We start from the raw sequence: 20,065 nt of genomic DNA, 5'->3' as shown, positions 1-20,065 counted from the left end.
TACTCTCTTGTCCCCTATCTCCTTTATCATCGCGCCCTAGCCCATTCTAACCCAGATCTCCCACTTTCCTCCTCTTAAAAATGACACCTGCAAGGTCATTTGCTGCTGTTTCCTGCCTGAGTCAGAAAGGAGTCATTTTAGCCGGGCGGTGGTGGCGCACGCCTTTAATCCCAGCACTCGGGAGGCAGAGGCAGGCGGATCTCTGAGTTCGAGGCCAGCCTGGTCTACAAGAGCTAGTTCCAGGACAGGCTCTAGAAACTACAGGAAAACCCTATCTCGAAAAACCAAAAAAAAAAAAAAAAAAAAAAAAAAAAAAAAAAAAAAGGAGTCATTTTTAACTTTTCCTTCCCGCTAAATAAAGGAGTCCCCTTCACCTAGTTCGTCCCCTTCTGTGGGTAATTTGGGGTCAGACATTTCCCAGAAAAATCAAGGCCCACCCAAACCAGTATTGGGCACGAGGGTTGTGAGGGCCCGAGAAGGCTTTATTAGTGTTTATTCACATTTTGCCCAGGAATCCTTGTGGACTCCCCCGGCGGCCAACGTCAAGGGTCTGATAGTGACAGGGACGAGTCAGGGGCTCTTTTCCAACATCTGTCGCCCTCCTTACTAATGTAAGAAGGCCCTCAATCGGCAGGGAGTGCCGTGCGACCTCAGTTAGGTCTTGGAAAAACCAAGCAAATAAGTAACCAAGAGCTCGTCCAGCGATCCTGAAGTCCTCCTACCAAAGGCCCCGAGTCTCTGCCGTTCATCCGGGAACCTCCCCCGGAGCCGCCCTCCCGTGCACTTCCGCCGCCGGAAGTGACGCGAGCGCCAGGCTGGGAGCAGTCGAGAGTGGCCCCGGAAAGGCTGGCGCTGCTCAGCCAGGAGCGTCTCCGTGACGGGACAGTCGCTAGACCCGCCTCTCTACCTGGGTGAGTCCCCCGGAACCGCTGTCGCGTCGCCGTGGGAGCGGTCGCTTGTTTGGTGTGCGGCGGACGCGCAGGAGGCGCCGCGTTCTGGCTGACGGCTGTTCCGGAGCCCGGGCGAGCGGAGGGCCGAGCTCGCGGCCCTGTTTTCTCCTCAGCCCGGGTTCGTCGCCGAGTCCGGGGAACCGGAGTGGCCCCGCGCTGGCGAACCTAGTAGCCGGGCCCCGGTGGCAGCTAGGTTGGTGTGGCCTACTTCGTCCTCTGGGGACCGAACCTTCACCTAAAAGGGAAGTGGATGGAGGGCGGCTCTGGGCGAGGCCTGTGGACGGGCCGGGAGCGTCACGGGGGGCGGTGGAAGGTGGACGGAACCGTGTGCGCGTCCTTGGGTCTGAAGGACACCAGGCACGCCGCAAGCCTTCCTCGTGCGGCGCCCAGGCGGTCCCACCAGCCTGCCCTAAGGGTCCGTCTCCAAAGCGGGTTTGTGTCATTAGCCGTCAGGCCCGTTGAGTAATGCAGAACCGGTTACCACAGAATTCCTAAGGGGCCTGCTTTTGAGAAAAACAATGAGTAATCTTAACTGGCGTGTTTCTCCGGGTCTGAACTTGAGCCTCCAAATACTTAGAACGCCCTATGGAGAGATCTACGCGATTGTACTGGTTGATTCTTTTTTTATTTTTATTTTTTTTTATTTTAGAGGCTAGCTTATTTTGTTTTGTTTTTGAGACAGCCTTGAATCTAGCCTTAAACTCCTGAACAGGAACTCCTGCCTACATCTTCCAAGTTCTGGGATTACAGGCCCAGCCATATATAATACACACACACACTTTAATACCACAGATTTGGAATTTCCAGTAGAGTCAGAATAGTACGGAATTCTTAAACCGTACAGTTTGAGTTTTAAATTTTGAAACTGATTAATACCTTTTTTTTTCGTGTGTGTGTATGGAAGGGTGTTAGGGATTGAAGTCAGGACCTTGTGCACACTAGGAAATACTCATACCTTGAGCTGTATGTATTTTCAGCTCCCGTTTTTTTCTTTTTGCTGTTTATTTTGGTAACTTTGAGACAGGGTTTTTCTTTAGCTTCGGAGCCTGTTCTGGAACTCTCTCTGTAGACCAGGCTGGCCTCGAATGTACAGAGATCAGCCTGCCTCATGTCCCGAGTGCTGGGATTAAAGGCATGCACCACCTCCGCCCGGCTATTATTTTGGTAACCTTTTATTTTTTTTCCTTTTTGCACCCAAATTACCATGCACTTTTAATTAATTAATTGCATTTAGAGGAACTTAGCTCTGTGGACAGTGACACCTGGAATCGATTACTTCTGTTTGTTTATTTGTTGTTTTTTGAAGTGGTTTTTCTGTGTAGCTCTGGCTGTTCTGGAACTTGCCCTGTAGACCGGGCTGACCTTAAATTTTATTTTTTGCTAATTTTCCTTAAATATCTATCCATATGTATTAAGTAATTTCTCCTATTCTCATCCTGCAGTGATGGTCATTGTCCTCCTGAACAGGGATGGAGGAAATATCCCATGAAGCAGCAGGATCACCAAGGGTCCAGTTTCAGTCTTTGGAGAGCCAGTCTGAATGTCTTTCCCCAGAGCTTCAGTTTCTGCAGGACACGGAGATGGAGCAGGGATTCACTGGGGGTAAGGCAGAGACAACACTTATTTCCAGGAGAATGGGAGTATTAAGGGATTCTTAGGCCTGGTGAGAGGTCAGGGGCTGGAGTCAGAAGATGGCCCTAAGAGGAAGAACTGGAAGGGAGGGACAGAAGGGATTCCTTCCTGGTTTGGGCCCTTCTGTCCTGCCCTGGCTGTTTGTCCTTTAGAAAATGTGGACTTGTCACCACATCTCGAATAATTTTTTAAGATAGGCTGCTTTTGCCACATCTCACTAGCCTTACCTGGTTTTCACTTCCTCATAGACCCAGAAAGAAAATTTCCCTCCCTGTGTTCCCTTCACTTTGTGTCTTATTTGCTGATGATTTATTCTGTTGCAACAGCAGTTTGTGAATTATCTAATTTTGGTCAAGAAAGCAACCATTTAATTTCTTGATTTGAGCATAGTGTCCATTTAAATGCACAAATGTTACATATTAACTGTACATTCATGTACATGTATTAGATAGGTAGGTTTGGCAGTCGTCCCCGTCTCCACCCCCCCCCCCCCCAAGGTTTGCTACGTAGCCCTAGCTGGCCTAGTACTGTCCAGCCCATGATTTGGATGAATTTTGTCTCAGTCTCCCAACTACTAAAATTATAGGCATTCATTACAGTCTTAGCTGCTGGTTCTGTTATGTAAGAACTGTGTCTTACCAATGCTAGTGCCTGAAATTACTTGTGTGTTAGCAGCCGTTAAGTGCGTTAAGTGGAGGGCATTGTTGGAGCATGTAAAGGATTCTGAAGAAACATGTTCCTTGTTCCTGAAAGTTTCATACAGTGGTTGCAGAGAACAGTACCCAGTAACAAAAAAAGAAGGCATATGGAGTTTATAGTAAATGGTATCTGGGAAAATATCAAAAGTTTGCTAAAAACTCTGACCCTGGATAAATCACTCAAGTCCTTCAACTTTTTTGTTGTTTTGAGATAGGGTCTCTACATAGCTGTGGCTGTCCTGGAACTCACTAAGTAGCCTTGAACTCGCAGAAATTCTGCTGCTTCTGCCTCCTGAGTCTGGGGATTACTGGCTTGTGCCATCATACCTGGTCCCCTTCAACTCTTGAGACAGTCTTATTATGTAGTGCGGGTTGGCATTGAACTTTGCTTTGCTTTGGTGACTTTGAACTTCTGATACCTCTACATCCACTTTCTAGGTGCTGAGATTACAGTTGTGTGCTACCATACCCAATATATGGTGCTGGGCATCAAACCCAGAGCATCATGCATGCCAAGCAAGCACTCCACCAGTTGAGCTAGGTCTTCAGCATTCTTTTTGCTGCTGTTTTCTGTGGTTTCTTTTTTTGTTGTTGTTTTTTGAGGCCATATTTTTTACTTGTGGACCAGGTTTGCCAGGAAACGTTATCTGTCTTTATTCTTTGCTTTGCTCATCAAACGACAGGTGTAATACTTAACCTTTTGGGAGGATGTCCTGAGGATAAAGTGAGAACCCTAATAAAATGCATATCACAATCTTAAACATATGTAAGTAGGAACAGCTACCAAGGAGGAGTGGACATACCTAAAGCCTGGTAAATGTTTGTTGACTGTACTAGAATGATGATGTGAAGGAGGATGCCACACGTGCCTTGGGCAGGAGAAGTATCTTCTGAAAAGGGAGCCTGGTGAAAAGGCTGCTCTCACTCTTGGCTCCTTTCTCCTCCCTCAGCTCCACCTGTTCCCCAGGTGCCTGCTCTTCCCCATGAGGGAAGCCCAGGAGACCAGGCAGCTGCGCTCCTGACAGCCAGGTACCAGGTGAGCTGAGGGACCCTCTGTTTTTCCTCAGGGTTTCCTGTTGCTGATTGAGTGTGGCCTCTCTTTTGTTCCATTTGTTAAACTTGCCTGAAATCTTTTCAGAAGCAGTTTGGGAACAGATCCTCTTCAGAGACCCGGATTTGACACAAGTTTTCTATCTCCCCACCACCACCTTTGTTTACAATACTGTGATGAGCACTTACGGGATTTATTCTCTAGGTTCTAGTCTGTTCTCTCTCAGTAGCCACTAGATGCCCTCTGTGTCATGTTTATCATTCTCTGGCCATGGTGCTATAATGGTAGCCCATTCCTGAAAGCAGCCAGAATTATTATTTCAGGAGTTTGTGACATTCGAGGATGTGGCTGTGCATCTTACTCGAGAGGAATGGGGATGCCTGGACCCTGTTCAGAGGGAGCTCTACAGAGAAGTGATGTTAGAGAATTATGGAAACGTGGTTTCACTGGGTAAGGACCCTCCTGTCGCTCAATATTTGAATTTCTTCCTTGTTTCTGAGTAGGTGTGAGGTCTTCGAGGTGGTCCGTAGAGTATGTTCAAGTTTCAGGTTTCAGCCCTCCATTTTTAAGGTCATCTCCTCTGGGAGGGTTAAATTAGGGTTCCTTTTGGTTATCAGGAGGAGACCTTCTTTCTACTCCTTATCCCCAGTTATGTTTCTTGCTTTTGTAGGACATCTGTTTCCTGTTAGCAAAGAGAAACTCAGTTGAGTTTTGGCTGTTTTTTTTTTTTGTTTTTTTTTTTTTTTTAAAGTGAGAGTCTTAAGGATCTTCCCAACCCCTTAGACTCTGTTCTGATTCTTCCTTTGTGCCCTCTATCTGAGTTTTTCCAGTAAAGAAACACATATTTAACAGAAAAGCTAAAACCTTTCTTGTTGAGTAGTCTCTCACTTTTTAAGATCTTCAAACTCATCTCCAAATAGACAGGTTTGAGAGACTTCATTTAAAGTTGTGACTCACTGTGGGTATTACATATTATAGTGCATTACCTAGGTGGTAATCCTAAGCAACCATACCCCATGCAGCAGAAGGCTTAAGACATCCCATACTAGGCAGGCTAAATTCTTAAATCATATTTCTTTGTTTTTTTGAGGCTGACTTGGATTAGGCAATTTATATAGTGATGTTGAGAAATACCTGTGAGGGGGGCAGGGGAGGGACAGGATTTTTGGCAAACTCCTTGATGTGAGCTTTGCTTCCCCCCTTTATTTTGGCCTGTCTTTGATCTTGCATCCACTCTTGTGCATTTATGTCTATAGTTAAAACTTTCTCCACCAATTTTTTTTTTGGTAGCACTTAGGGTTTTTTGTTTGTTTTTTTGTTTTGTTGTTGTTTTTTAACCTTCTTGATTTCATGTTGGATCTAAGAAGTTTTCTTACCTGTGGGGAGGCAGTTTGCTCATTGGGAAGGTTTTTCAGTGTGTTTTCCATTCCTGGCTCTTTGATCTTTATAGGCATACTTCTCCGTCTTCCCACCACCCGGATTCATTGTGTGAATTCCTGCCCAGCCCTGAGTCATACCCAGGCAAGTGCTTTCTCTGGAGAAACACTTGCAGTCCTAACGGCAGGAATCACCAAGAGATGGCCCAGGTATCGGCTTTCCATCGGTAGTACTCGTCCCTGCACGGAAACTCCTTTTCCAAGATTGTAAGATATTAAATTTGGTTGATGGAATAGATGTTCCTTGGGATGCCACCATTATGTAAAGTTGCTGATCCCCAAATGACCTTTGGTGAATCTCTTATGTGGAAGCCTTCTTTAAAATCACATGCATTTGGAACTCATTTCATTCATAAACCACACTTGGTCAGCTACTTGTGTGAGAAGCCACAAAGCTAACCCTGTCTCTTCAGTTACCGTCAATTTCTTGTTACTTTAGAGCAGGGACCACATGTTATGTGCTCATCTACTAGTGAATATAGCCTGTCCACTGTTTTACCTCACTTTCTTGTGACTCCCAAACTTTCCTCATGTTTGGTATAATTTTATCCTTCCTTTAAAGTTCTGTCTTCTTGTCCCTGATTTTTTGTGGTACCATACCAACTGATGTATTTATATTACCTTTTCTAATTAAGTGTTCTTAACTCTGTCCTTGATGGGAGGGGGGAGGCACAAAAATTAAATAGTTCAGGGCATCAAAATTGATGTATATTTTAAAGCTTTGTAAATTGTAAAATGATTATATATAATTGTAAACTACTGTTAATTTTACCTAATACAGAATTTCCAAAATTAACTTGTGTACTTTTTGTAGTAAAGAAATTTTGTAGTAGTTTAGCACAAGCCTATAGTATATTACCAGGTGGAACTTTATTTCATTTTATCTTGTCCTACATACATGCATACCCACAGACTACAAGAAACCCTCCTGTCCTTCCCAGCTTGCTAGTGTGATCAAGCCAGCATATTCTTGTTTGTTTTTGTTTTTTTTTTTGGAAACTAGGTTTCTCTGTGTAACAGCCCTCACTGTCCTGGAACTCACTCTGTAGACCAGGTTGGCCTTGAACTCACAGAGGTTGCCTGATTCTGCCTATGGAGCACTGGGATTAAAGGCGCACGCCACCACTGCTCGACCAAGCCTGCATATTCTTAGCAACTATTTTTAACATTCTTGGGAATTTATTTTTGTGGGTCACCATACTCCATTTGGAATCTAAGGTTACATATGTTTACTAATTTTACTTAGTGTTTGGGATTATAACATAAGTACTTTATAATTCAATCTATGCTTAGGCTCCCTTTCCAGTGTATGATTTTTCCATGGCTGTATTTTTATTTGTCACTGCAACCAGGTTAGTTTCTTTGTTAAGTCTTTGCACTAGACAGCAGCAAATAAATAGATGGCTGAGTTTAAAAAAAAAGTTTGATGTCTTGGAAGCAACAGTGACTTGCACAAAATGTTTACTACTGTCATGTCTTTTCTCTTTATACTACATGCAATGTATATGTATATCTCATTTAATCCTTGCTGTAACTCAACAGTGAGTAGAGGATGTTACTCTTTGAAAAGGCCTTTTTAGCCAGGTGGTGGTGGCGCACACCTTTAATCCCAGCACTTGGGAGGCAGAGGCAGGCGGATCTCTTTGAGTTTGAGGCCAGCCTGGTCTACAAGAGCTAGTTCCAGGGCAGGCAACAAAGCAACACAGAGAAACCCTGTTTCAAAAAACCAAAAAAAGAAAAAGAAGAAAAGGCCTTTTTTAAAGCCTCTAATCTCAGCACTGGGGAGGTAGATGCAGGCAGATCTTGAGTTCGAGGCTTGTCTGGACTACAGAGTGAAATCTAGGACAACTAGGGCTACACAGAAACCTTGTCTCAAGAAAAAAAAAACCTTTAAAAAGTTTCATTCATTCGCTAATTTTGTGGGTTGGGGTGTCGCATGCTGCGGCTTGTGTGTCAAGGTCAGAGGCCAGCTTTCCACTTGGTTCTATCCTTGTGCTAGGTGGGTTCTGGGGGTTGAACTTAGATCAAGCACCTTTACTAAGCAATCTCACTGTCTATGCAAGATAGTATTAATTACTCATGAGAAAACCGAGGCTCTGAGAAATTAGGTTTGGGACCTGGTTCTTTCCCTGAGGCACATGCTGTCTTAGTTTTTTGTATGCTTGGCACAATAGGTCAGTCACATATGACATTAAAATTCTGGGTTTTTTGTTTGTTTTTGTTTTAAGTCAGGCATCCTGTAACTCTGTATAGACCAGTCTGTCCAGGGTGAAGAGAGATCTGTTTCCTGAGTACTGGGATTGAAGGCAAGGGTTGAGCCAGGTATTGTGGTGCACAGATTTAATCTCAACACTTGGGAAGTAGTGGCAAATATATCTCTGTAAGGCCAGCCAAAGCTACACAGTGAGACCTTGTCTCCAAAACAAAACAAAAAACAGGTGTGCTGCACCACCATGCCTGGCCCTTGTGTTACATTTTTACACTATAAATATTATTTGGCATGGTAGGGATGTAAACCCCAAGCCATATGTGTAGAGGCAACTGCTATTGTAGTTTAGCAGTACTTCCATCTGACATGAAGATCCCAGTTAAGAGTCTAAAAGGGATTGACTGCTTAAACCCCCAACTGGGATTCAGAAACAGTGCATGCTGTTCATGCATCTATTCTGATCTTATTCTCACCTGGTCTCCCAAGGTTCGTATATTTTCCAGGCTAAATGTCCTTTAAAGTTTTTTTTTTTTCAGATTAATTCATTTTATGTGTGTTTTGCTTATTTGTGTGTGTACCACGTTCATGCTTGTGCCTGTGGAAGTCAGAAGAGGGCATTGAAACCTCTGAAATTGGAGTTATGTATAGCTGTAAACCCCTATGAGTACTGGGAATTAAATCTGAGTCCTTCCCAAGAGTAACAATTTTTTTTTTTTAACATCTAAGGCATCTATGCAGTCCCCAAATGTTCCTTTTTACAAAATTGGGTAGCTGTTATGGTGACATTTGGGTGCAAAATTGGCACCCTATAAGCTGCTTTTCAAAAGAAGTTCAGGCTTGTGAGAGGCAGAGGCAAGTGAATCTCTGAGGTCAGCCTGGTATACAGAGAGAGTTTGAGGATGGCCAAGGCTACACTGAGAAACTGTCTTGAGAAACCAAACAAAAAAAGAAATGCAGGATACAAGATTCATGGTTCTGGGCTATCCAGGAGCATTATTAGTGGTGATAATGCCTGAGACCAGTTTTAAAAAATGATTTATTGGCCGGGCGGTGGTGGCGCACGCCTTTAATCCCAGCACTCGGGAGGCAGAGGCAGCCGGATCTCTGAGTTCGAGGCCAGCCTGGTCTACAAGAGCTAGTTCCAGGACAGGCTCTAGAAACTACAGGGAAACCCTGTCTCGAAAAACCAAAAAAAAAAAAAAAAAAAAAAAAGATTTATTGGAGCTAGGCAGTGGTGGCGCACGCCTTTAATCCCAGCACTCGGGAGGCAGAGGCAGGCGGATCTCTGTGAGTTCAAGACCAGCCTGGTCTACAAGAGCTAGCTCCAGGACAGGCTGTAAAGCTGCAGAGAAACCCTGTCTCAAAAAAACCAAAAAAAAAAAAAGATTTATTGGGCTGGAGAGATGGCTCAGCCATTAAAGGCTAGGCTCACAACCAAAAATATAAGAGTTTGGTCCCCAGCACCCATAGCTATCTCTGCAGCCAATTAATTAATTAATTATTACAAAGTTTTATTTCATGTTCATTGGTGTTTTACCTGCATGTATGTCTGTGGAGTGTTGGATCCTCTGGAATTGGAGTTATAGACAGTTGAGTGGGTGCTGGGAATTGAACCCAAACCTGGGTCCTCTGGATGAGCAAGAAAAGGTAGGATTTTGAGTCATTCCTCTATCCATATTGGAATGTTGAGGGCCCTATCTTTTTTTTTTGAGAAAGTTTCTCTGTGTAGATCTGGCTGTCCTTGAACTCACTCTGTATACCAGGCTGGCCTAAAACTCAGAAATGCTCTTGCCTCTGCCTCCCAAGTGCTGGGATTAAAGATGTGGGCCACCACCACCCAGCAGTGGGACCAGTCTTACATAGGTAACCACCCACTGCTACCATGAGCTCCTGAAAGCAACAACTTTTGTTTCATACGCTGTTCCCACTACGTAAACCTCTTCTCTCATGAGTTATGGAGGGGCTGATCCAGTGTTCTCTTTTGGGCTGAGCAGTTGACAGTCACTTGTTCAACTTTTTGACTAGTTAGATTCTCCATTAAATGTCACCTACTCCATATAGCAGCTTCTCTGACCATAGCCGAAAGCAGCACTAATTTGTCAGTATAAGCATATTTAGAAGACAGGTTGACACCATGTCCATTTAGCAGAACAAAAGTAGGGCCTATAATCTCTCCAGCTGTGAGTTTTTGGCTAGGTTTATACTACCCAGGCATACATTTTTTTTCCTTTAGAACAGGCTCAAATCCAATGAGGAAGTGCTAGGTTATCTCCATAATGGTTATAATGTTATTGTGTCAGTGGGCACAGCTTGCCTAGCAGGAAAGTATGGTAGCTTGACATTGGTTTTATTCCCCAGTATCCTGCATAGCACCTCTGGCACTATGAAAACTAGCCAGCAAAGATGGAAGTTTCCAACTTGATTTCTTTATGTCCTGAAGTTAAGGTATGTATGGTCTTTTCAGTAATAGAGCCTCACTTAGTTCTGGGAGGCAACCAGGCCAAGAGCAATAGCAATATCCTGTATACTTCGGGGAGGGGGAGCTCTGAAGCCACTCCAGTCAACAACTTAGGCAGATATTTCACACCTATCATTGGTACTTCATTTAATTTACCTGTGGTTTGGGGAGGCAATATCATGTACCCATGCAACATAACCTCCCTTAACCTGGCTGGCTGGGAACTTACTGTAAACAACAAGCTGGTTTCAAACACACAGAGATCTCCTTACTCTGCCTCTCCAGTGTTGGGATTAGCCCCCCACCCTTTTAAATTAGCTTACAGTAGGTTTCCATGTGACCTTTACATATAGCATCATCATCTCCCCCATCTCCTTATCCCACCCCATCTCGCCTCCATTCACATTTAACCCTTTTCACTCCAGTATTTCCTTCCGATTTTCTGTGTTCTGTGTTTTCCACTATTCTCTTTCCTTGAACACTCCCCCTGACCCCCAAGTCCATTTTAACTTCCTCATTTGTCCAGATACTAAGTTAAACACAGAAATCTGGAAACTGCAACCTTCTGGACCTGGGTGACCTCATTCAATATAACATTTCCAGCTTCATTTTTCTACAAATTTTGTTTTTCTTTTTAAAGGCTTACTTTAATTGTGTGCGGCATGTGCATTTAGAGTCCAGAGGGCTCATCCAGATCTCTTGAGCTGGATTTACAGGCTGTTGTAAGCAGCCTGACACAGGTGCTGGGAATCACACTCAGGTCCTCTGTAAATGCAATACACTCAAACTGCTGAGCCATGTCTCAGCTTCTTCATTTTTCTTCATAGCTGAATAAAATTGTATTGTGTATATGCATCACATTGTCATTATCAGTTCCTCAGGTGATGGGCAACTCAGCTCATCCCTTTTTTTGCTTTGTTTTTTTGAGACAGGATTTTTCTGTTTAACAGCCCTAACTGTCCTGGAACTAATTCTGTAGACTAGGCTGGCCTTGAATTCACAGAGATCCATATACCTCTGCTCAGAGTGCTGGGATTAAAGGTGTATACCACCACCGCCCCACCCTTAAGCCATTTTTAAGAATCCATAAACACGGGCTGGAAAGATGGCTCAGAGGTTAAGAGCATTGCCTGCTCTACCAAAGGTCCTGAATTCAATTCCCAGCAACCACATGGTGGCTCACAACCATCTGTAATGGGGTCTGGTGCCCTCTTCTGGCCTGCAGGTATAGACACAGACAGAATATTATATACATAATAAATAAATAAATAAATCAAACACCACTCATTACATGGTGACATACTAGGATAAGAGGAACAAGTAATAAATTAGCTATGCAGTATTTATCTTTTATATGTGCTCCCTGATACTTTCTTTGCTCAGGACATATAAAAACTGCCCTTGATATTAACAGCATCAAAATTCTGTTTTTCCTGTTGCATTAATATCAAAAGAGATGGAGCTGCTCTAGCCTGAGGCAGGTTTGTCCTATTTGATACAAACCTGTGCTATACAGTGAGTTCCTTGCAAGCATGGGCTACAGACCTGTCTCAAGACCCCTCCTCCCCCAAACGGCGATGTAAGGAGTCTTCTCAGCAATAAAAAGTTTCTTTTAAGTGTACTTTTACTATCCTTCACTGTAGTGTGTTATAGTCAGCGTTTATAGCTGTCTCTGTATTTAGAAGGTGAGGTCCTTCAGTTGTTTGAGATGGGTTGTCCCTTTTGCTTGGACTCTCTATCCCCACCATTCTTTTTTTGGTTTTTCGAGACAGGGTTTCCCTGTAGTTTCTAGAGTCTGTCCTGGAACTAGCTCTTGTAGACCAGGCTGGCCTCGAACTCAGAGATCCTCTGGCCTCTGCCTCCCGAGTGCTGGGATTAAAGGCGTGCACCACCACCACCACCCGGCTCCACCATTCTTTTCATGTAAGCGGAACCCCATAAATGGTTGTTGAGTCAACAAAAAGAGTATAAGCTAATTCTGGTTTGAAGATGTGGCATGAATTTGTTCCTCTGAGCACTGAAACAGATTGCTTCTTTTTTTTTTTTTTTTTTTAAGAAATCAAGATATTTGAACAATTTCATGGAACATTATGATAATTCAGTACTTTTAGTGATCAGATGAGGGCAAATCAGCATTCCATCCCTTCAGTAATTTTGTTTTGAGATAATGTCTCATTATGCAGTTCTGGCTGTCCTGGAACTTGTTATGTAGACTTGGGCAATCATCTTTTTGTACGTGTCTTGAGTGTGGGTATGTGCGCATGAGTGCAGGTGCCCAGGGAGGCCAGAAGAGGATTTCAAATTCCCTGGAATAAATTATAGCCAGTCTGAGCTGCCATGTGAATGCTGGAAACTAAACTTATCCCTGCAATAGCCGTTAAGTGTTATTAACTACTGTGCCATCTGTCTATCCCTTGAAGTAATATGTTGGGGATTTTAAAATCTTATTAATTAAAATTAAGTTGTAAATTGTTTCAATTGTTACCCTACTGTGCTGAAGAGAACCAGAAATAATTTCTGTTTTGGTGTTGTTTATTGAACTTGTTTGTCTTACTGTTTTTTGCTAAATTTATTTGTTTATTACTGATTTGCTGCTATACTTTAACTTGCTATGTAGCACGTGTTTGGATTACATTTTGAGGATACAATTTGGTACTTGTAGACCAGGACTAATACCAACATTGTAACCTAGGCCACAGGAATACTAACGATAACTTCTGTGAAGACAGGTACGCACACCCATGCATGAGTTCCCTGAATTGTATTTGAATGAAAGTTGCTGCTTCCAAGTTACAAACTCTCCCATTAGCATACCCTTTACCAGAGTACAAGTCTGAACTCCTTAGAGGACCTTCATTCTCTAGGTCTTCCTGACCAATGTCTTCTCAGAACTTATCTTCTGTACTAATCATTACTAAAAAGAAAAGAGGGCAGTGTAGCTCTGAGGATAAATTGCCATATTCCATTTCCTTCTCTGTGAGCAGGATTTCCAGTTTCCAAGCCTGATGGGATCTCCCAGCGGGAACAAGATCTACAGGTCTTTGATCTGGAAACTAAGAATAGAGAAGTCATAAGAGATAACTGTTCAGGTGAGTAAGGCAGAACCTGTCACATGAATCAGTGGAGACCTAAAGTTCAGGCGTTGAGCCAAGTTCTGACTGAGCTCATTCACAACTCTCTGTGAAGAGAGCCTGCCTGTGATTACAGTTAGTAATTCTTTATACAAGTGTGCTAGGTCCCAGTTCAAGTTATAGTATATTTTAACCCATTTTTATATTTGTCCCTTTGAAATTTCTTACTGCCTGTTGTTTTACTTTGCTACAATAGCCTGTTTGTATCACCCTTTGATCCATTTCTGTCCCACCTTGCTCCTGCTGTTCTTGCCCTTAAATCTGCTGTTGAAATTTTGTGCTTGGTTTTTGAAGTAAATAAAATTTGTTTATCTTTGAGGATACTACATTATTTAGTTTCCTCATTTTATTTATTTATTTTTGTAAGCACAGGGTACAGATTACATTTGCATTTTCTATTTATATATTGTATTAGATGGAGAGACCAGAGAAGAGAAAACAAGCTGTTGGTCCCTAAGCGGAAAATTCAGAAGAAGTACATTCATACAAAGTGAGAGTAGGAAAATTCAAACAGAATATTACCCAAGTTCCTGAGACCAGAGAGGTGTATAAATCTGAGGACAGATTAGAAAGGCTCCAGGAAATTCTAAGGAAATTTCTCTTTCTGGAGAGAGAGTTTAGACAAATAACAATCAGCAAGAAAAACTTCACCAATGAGAAGAACAGTGAACCTGAAAAAAGCTTCAGTCTAGACTCTACACTTGATACAGATCAGAGAGTTCTTAGAATACAGGACCATTGATGACAATAAGTATGACATGAACTTCAACCAGAACCCAGCTGTTGGTGAACAAGAACCCATAAATCTGACACAGAGTAGTGACTATAAAGAAAGCTTAATGGATCTGTCCCACCTTAATAAATGGGAGAACATGCCTACCACTGACAGGTCCTATAAATGGTGATACGTGTGGGAAAACCTTCCATCAGGCCTCAGCTCTTACTAGACATCAGAGAGAATTCACACAAGAGAGAAACCCTACAAATGTAAGGAATGTGAGAAATCTTTCAGTCAGAGCTCAAGTCTTAGTCGACATAAAAGAATACACACTAGAGAGAAATCCTACAAATGTGAAGCGTCTGATAAATCCTGTGATGTCCCTGAGAAGTCATGTGGCCAGAGCTCAGATGTGCTTCAGCATAAGAAGGTTCAGGCCAAAGCCAAGTCTTACAAGTGTGGCAGCTGTGAGAGAGTCTTCAAGCCGAAGTGTGCATCTTACCCACAGCATCAGAGAACTCACAAGGTACATGGCCTGTAAATGTACCGTGTGTTGCGTGACTTCTGCCACACCTCATATCTCGTTGAACATCAGAGAGTACATCATCAAGAGAAGCCCTACGAGTATGATGAGTGTGGGCTGGCCTATGTGAAACAGCAAAGGAGCCCGTTTCCGAGAAAAGCCCTACACGTGTACTGAATGTGGGAAAGACTTCAGACTGAACTCCCATCTTATTCAGCTCAAAGAATTCACATGGGAGAGAAACTACATGAATGTAATGAGTGTGGAAAAGCTTTCAGCCAAACCTCATGCCTTATTCAGCATCACAAAATGCCACCAGGAAAGAGAAATCATATGATTACAAACGATTATGAAGAAACTTTCAGTACAACTCCGATCTTACTCTGCAGACAAGAAGTTCACTTAGAGAGAGAGTCTTTGATTGTGATGCATGGGACCGAGAACTTCAGTCAGAGAGCCCACCTTGTCCAGAATGAAAGGGTCCATACCAAAGAGAAACCTTATGAATGCAATGAACTTGGGGAGACATTTAGTCAAGTTCAGGCCTCATTCAGTATGTGAGAAAGACTGTAATAGTCACATATGTACTGAATGTGGTAATGTCTTCAGTCATATTCTGGCCCTTGGACAGCATCAAAATTCATACCAGAGAGAAACCCGCTGAAGGTGATGAATATTAGGAAGTATTTTGATGTTAAACTCTTCATTGACTCCTGTAAGTCAGTGCTAGAATATATAGGGACATGGTACATTCTTCAGCTTATTTTCATACCTTAGTCCCAGTTGGTGGATTTGTATTGGAGTAGAATTCCACTGTCAAATGTGAAAAAGCCATCTGTCTTCTACCTTGTTGGTTCAGTGTCACATTTGTTGCCCTGCAGAAAATCTGTGAAGATAAGTATGTATGTGAGAAAACTCAGTCATGCCCAGTACTTGCTCACGTAGAAGAATCAATACCGCGAAGAAAAATCACTTGGGTGTAGTAACATTGCAAATCTGTGAGCAGGGGTTCATCTGTCATCAGAATATACCAGGTGAGAATCAACGATGATAAAAATGGTAAGATCGGAACGTCTGCACCAGTTGAGAGTGATAGAATGCAAACGGTGAAACTACCACTCTGTTTCAGGCCTTATCCATATCAAAGTGTTGGAGAGAAAATGGTTACTTCTTGTGTGTAATTATTCCTATTTAGTTCCAGTGTTTTCAGTGTAGAATAACTAATCCAGAAGATATTTGGGTGAACGGGTTTTCTCACAGCATCCTTTAATAAGTATTCTAAGTAGGTACGTGTATTTTTATTTATCGAACTCATTTTAAGTGAGTTTAATATTTGGCCTATACACATTAAAACATGTTTTTCCTTAAATTGATTCATATTCACAGTTTGCCTAGGATGCTGTTTTGTACCAATGGTTGACATGCTTCTGACAGTAGCTCTGTGAGCTTTCTTCTGTTCTTGGCTTAAGTGCCAAGGAGTGTGAGTCTCCACAGGAGACTTGGGCCTTTCTTTTCTGAGGACCCTACATGCTAGTTCTATAGCCTACCCGTGGCCCTCTGTTGATTTCTGCATTCTCATAGGAATCTTTAAATGATGTCCTGGTTGTAAGCTTATCTCTAGCTGGACACTGTTCTGTGGGATCTTCTCTTCTGTGGGTGAAGCTTCCTTTAGAGTTGTATTTCCGTATTAGCCATCCACCTTTGGAGGATTCAGTCTTCCTGAGTTTGTGGCAGGCACCCAAACACTTACAAGTAATGCCTGAGTTTTTTAGCTGCCTTGTTTGCATCCACACGCCCTCTAGAAGAATGCCAAGACAATCAGGGAGCTAGTAAGACTTCCTGGTAGCCTAGCTACATTCATTCAGTGCCTACTTTGCATGTATGTGTACGTTTTAGAAACCTTTTATACGCCTATATTGAAGGCCAACAAAATGCTCAGGTCTGCTTTTTGATAGGGAAACAAAGAACACACTAATCAAAATTGGGTAAGGAAAAACAGCCTTCTAATAAAGATGTTGGCTGTTCTTAGTGATGTATCTAGACAGTATTTCAAGAGAGTGGGCAGGTCCGTTCCTGGTAAAATTGTGACCATTAGGATGCTTCTTTATCTGTCCCTCCCCCCTCCCTCCACGCCTCCTCAAGCCAGGGTAGGCATTTTGAAGCTTAGGGCTTTGTGCACAGTTGTTTGTGCATTGCCATACTTTTGTTGAGATGCAGTTTGTACTGTTGTTGCCCAGCTGGTCTTGAATTCCTGGGTTTCATAGCAATCTTCCTGCCGTCCCAAGTAGCTGGTGATTATAGGGCATGCGCTCCTGTGCCTGGATTTTATTTTTGTATTCATAGAATCTACAGGCCATATAAAAGTCATGGCTGTTTTGATTTATAGATGTGATCACAGGTATTGAGTTCAGGGTGCCCTGCCCTATACTGCATAGAGTTCATGATTCTTTACATGATGTCAAGGCATTTTTTTTTCACCTTAAAATTCATAACATTTTATGAATAAGAAAAGATTATTTAAAATTCTAGTCGTCAATCAAGCAGTTGAGGCTTTCATAGTTCAAATGTTGTAATGTTCCCTAGGATCCTCAACCAATATATAAGATAAATGCACTCTGTAAACCTTGTGGCTAACCTCTAGGATAGTCCTACCACTGTATTTTACTTCTTGCCATCAGCAATCGTAGTGTTTCATCAGGGCAAGATAAAATCAATATATATCAAATTGATCTAAATGTAAAGCAATGAAAAAAATGCATGTTTTTTTTTTTTTTGGTCCCTATCAAACTTGTATACTCTTACTTATGAGACCAATAGTCACCTGTGGTGACTGAGGCAGAGGATTGACTCATCCTTAAGTAGCAGAATCTGTAAAAATCATATGTACGCATTTGGGTTAGGAACGTGCTTTGTACTTCTACTTGAATAAAGGTGTGTTCAATGCTCTTAGACTCTTGTTTTGAACCAAGCCTGGAGGCCCCAGCTGAAAGCACGAGCAACGTGGAATTCCTCACCTTCTTGCCTGCAGCAAGCTCCTCTGTGAGACTTTCTCATAAGAAGTGAGTCTCCATAAAGGCCAGAAGAGGACATCAGATCCCCTGAAACTGGAGTTTATAATTTTGGGCTGCCACATGGGTGTTGAGAATCAAAATCCTGTTCTCTGTAAGAGCAGCCAGTGTTCTTAACCACAGAGCCAGCTCTCTTAGCACCTGGAGTTAGTGTTTGATCCAGTTGGAATGCTTAAGGACATAAAATAAAAGCAAACAATTTGTGATTTCAGTAGAAACTTTGAATGTTGTGGTAGGTAAAACCAAATTTAAAAGAATGGCAAAAGTAGTTCTTGAAGTTTTCAGCTTATCTATTCAAGTAGATATTTGGTAAAATGACAGTATGATTTTCTATTAAGTCTTTGGTCCTAGGGGAGGGAGAGAAGTCTGTTAGCTGGACACATTTTTATTTACTGTATGCATACACCTATGTAGACATTCAAGCTTGATTTTCACCACAGTTCTGCGAGAGAGCTGGGTTGTTAAAGATTTACTGAGGCACCAAGAGGCTGAAGATCTTAGGGTATTGCAGCAAGTTACTGTCTCAGGGTGTGACATGGCTGGCTCCCAGACCATGGTTTTTTTTTTGTTTTTTTTTGTTTGTTTGTTTGTTTTTTTTAAGCTCTTCCTATGGTATCCAGTATTGTTAGCTCCAGCTGATCCAAAGGCTCCCAGAGCTGATGTCAGAAGAGAGTATCTTAAGTATTTTTTTAAGAAAATAATTTTGACACAGTGGGTCACTACTCCCCTCGTTTCCTATTTTCTGCCCAGACATCCCTGCCCCATCAGTTTCTCTTGTTCATTTCTCAGCTTTTCAGATTTGATCTTAGCCAAAACTAGCTGAACTCTTGACCTGGAGCAAAATAGGTAAGCAAGCTTCATTCCTATGTATATGCAAGACATGTAGAGCACCATGGAAGAGTGTCTTAAACGAAAGGGGCAGAATGTGAAAGCTTATAAATGAATTTGTTAGGTGTTTTATCGCTAAAGAGACCATAGCCAAGGCAACTAATTTAGAGAAGGAACCTTTAATTGGGAGGCTTGCTTATGGTTTCAGAAGGTGAGTCCATGATTATCATGGTAGGGATTGTGATTGTATGGTGGCCTGGCATGGTGTTCGAGCAGTAGCTGAGAGCTCACATCTCGATCTACGTGGGAGGCAGAGGAATTGAACTAACTTAAGGCTATTGAAATCTCAAAGCTCACCCCCTAGTGAGACACCTGCAAAACTGCCTCACCTCATCGTTCCTAAACAGTCTACCAACTAGCGACCAGACATTGAAATATATAACTCCTATGATGCCATTCTCACTCAACCACAATGAAAATTTTTTTTTTTAAGAGAAAGGTCCTGGGAGGCTTGGAAAAATGTCCTCGAGTGGTTTAGAGTACCTGAGTGTTTCTGGAGGTCCTGAGTTCAGTTCCTAGTGACCCATGGTAGCTCACAGGCATTTGTAATGGGATTCAGTTTCCCTCTTGATATGCAGGAAGACAGCACTCATACACATAAAATACATGAGTAAGTCTTTAAACAAAATACCCAGGTCTCATAGCTGTTCTGGGTGACCTGGAACTTTGATGTACCTACTCTTCCTATCTCTTGCTTGTGTGATGTCTGTGCATCATGTGGCATGCAGTGCTTGTGGAGGCCAGAATGAGAGTGTTGAAGCCCTTGGAACTGGAGAGAATTGTGAACTGCATGTGGGTGTTAAGAATTGAACTTCCTCTGGGAAAGCCACGAGTGCCCTTATCCGCTAAGCCATCTCTCCAGCCCTTGTTATCAACTTTTAACGTTTATTTTAAAATACAAGTTTTATTCCTTGAGAATTTCATACATGTACACATTGCTTTGGACAACACGACCATTTTGTAAGACAGCAATAATAGATTCTTTGGGCCTGTAACGTCCTCTGCTGTGCACCATGTTTACAGTTGTAGGTATGAATTCATGTCAGGTAGCCTCAAATCCAGCCAGAAAGTAGTGGGAGTAGGATATTTGAAGGTCCTGAATAAGGGAATTCTATAAAGGGAGAAATTTCTTACTCTAGGATATGGATGTAAACAACTGAACACACCAAATCTTCATATGGTATTGAATCCAGGCTTCATTAGGCAAATACTATGCCACTAAGCTACATTTTTAATCTGACCTAGGTTTATGAATTTATGGGAGTTAAAAGGATGCCGCAGATAGTCACTTCAGCAAAGCGTG

At 42.4% G+C, this 20,065-nt stretch overlaps 1 protein-coding gene across 4 annotated transcripts; it reads left to right on the top strand.

Moving 5' to 3' along the window:
• The first annotated feature begins 800 nt into the window (after window positions 1–800).
• Window positions 801–16,920, top strand: LOC119824595 (zinc finger protein 311). Of its 4 annotated transcripts, XR_005287116.1 has the most exons (7): window positions 801–911; window positions 2,393–2,552; window positions 4,231–4,316; window positions 4,655–4,781; window positions 5,782–5,917; window positions 13,419–13,523; window positions 13,981–16,920. XR_005287116.1 is itself a non-coding variant. In XM_038344839.1 (5 exons), the coding sequence occupies exons 2-5, from the start codon at window positions 2,420–2,422 to the stop codon at window positions 5,976–5,978; spliced, it is 543 nt and encodes a 180-aa protein (XP_038200767.1). In that variant the 5' UTR covers window positions 801–911; window positions 2,393–2,419; the 3' UTR covers window positions 5,979–6,563. The 4 variants fall into 4 exon arrangements, 3 of the variants coding, with proteins under 3 accessions (XP_038200767.1, XP_038200769.1, XP_041911806.1); XM_038344839.1 differs by lacking the exons at window positions 13,419–13,523; window positions 13,981–16,920 and having other exon boundaries at window positions 5,782–6,563; XM_042055872.1 differs by lacking the exons at window positions 801–911; window positions 4,231–4,316; window positions 13,419–13,523; window positions 13,981–16,920 and adding an exon at window positions 918–1,143 and having other exon boundaries at window positions 5,782–6,563.
• Window positions 16,921–20,065: the final 3,145 nt, after the last annotated feature.

The sequence above is a fragment of the Arvicola amphibius genome, chromosome 10 (assembly GCF_903992535.2).
Source record: "Arvicola amphibius chromosome 10, mArvAmp1.2, whole genome shotgun sequence".
Classification (NCBI taxonomy): domain Eukaryota; kingdom Metazoa; phylum Chordata; class Mammalia; order Rodentia; family Cricetidae; genus Arvicola; species Arvicola amphibius.
The sequence above is the reverse complement of the archived record's forward strand: the minus strand, read 5'-3'. Positions and strand labels throughout refer to the sequence as shown.

Coding starts and splice junctions, on each gene's coding strand:
- LOC119824595 (XM_038344839.1), top strand. CDS start 2,420: ATGGAGGAAATATCCCATGAAGCAGCAGGATCACCAAGGGTCCAGTTT. Junction 2,553..4,230: donor GGAGCAGGGATTCACTGGGG/GTAAGGCAGAGA, acceptor CTCCTCCCTCAG/CTCCACCTGTTCCCCAGGTG. Junction 4,782..5,781: donor TGGAAACGTGGTTTCACTGG/GTAAGGACCCTC, acceptor TGATCTTTATAG/GCATACTTCTCCGTCTTCCC.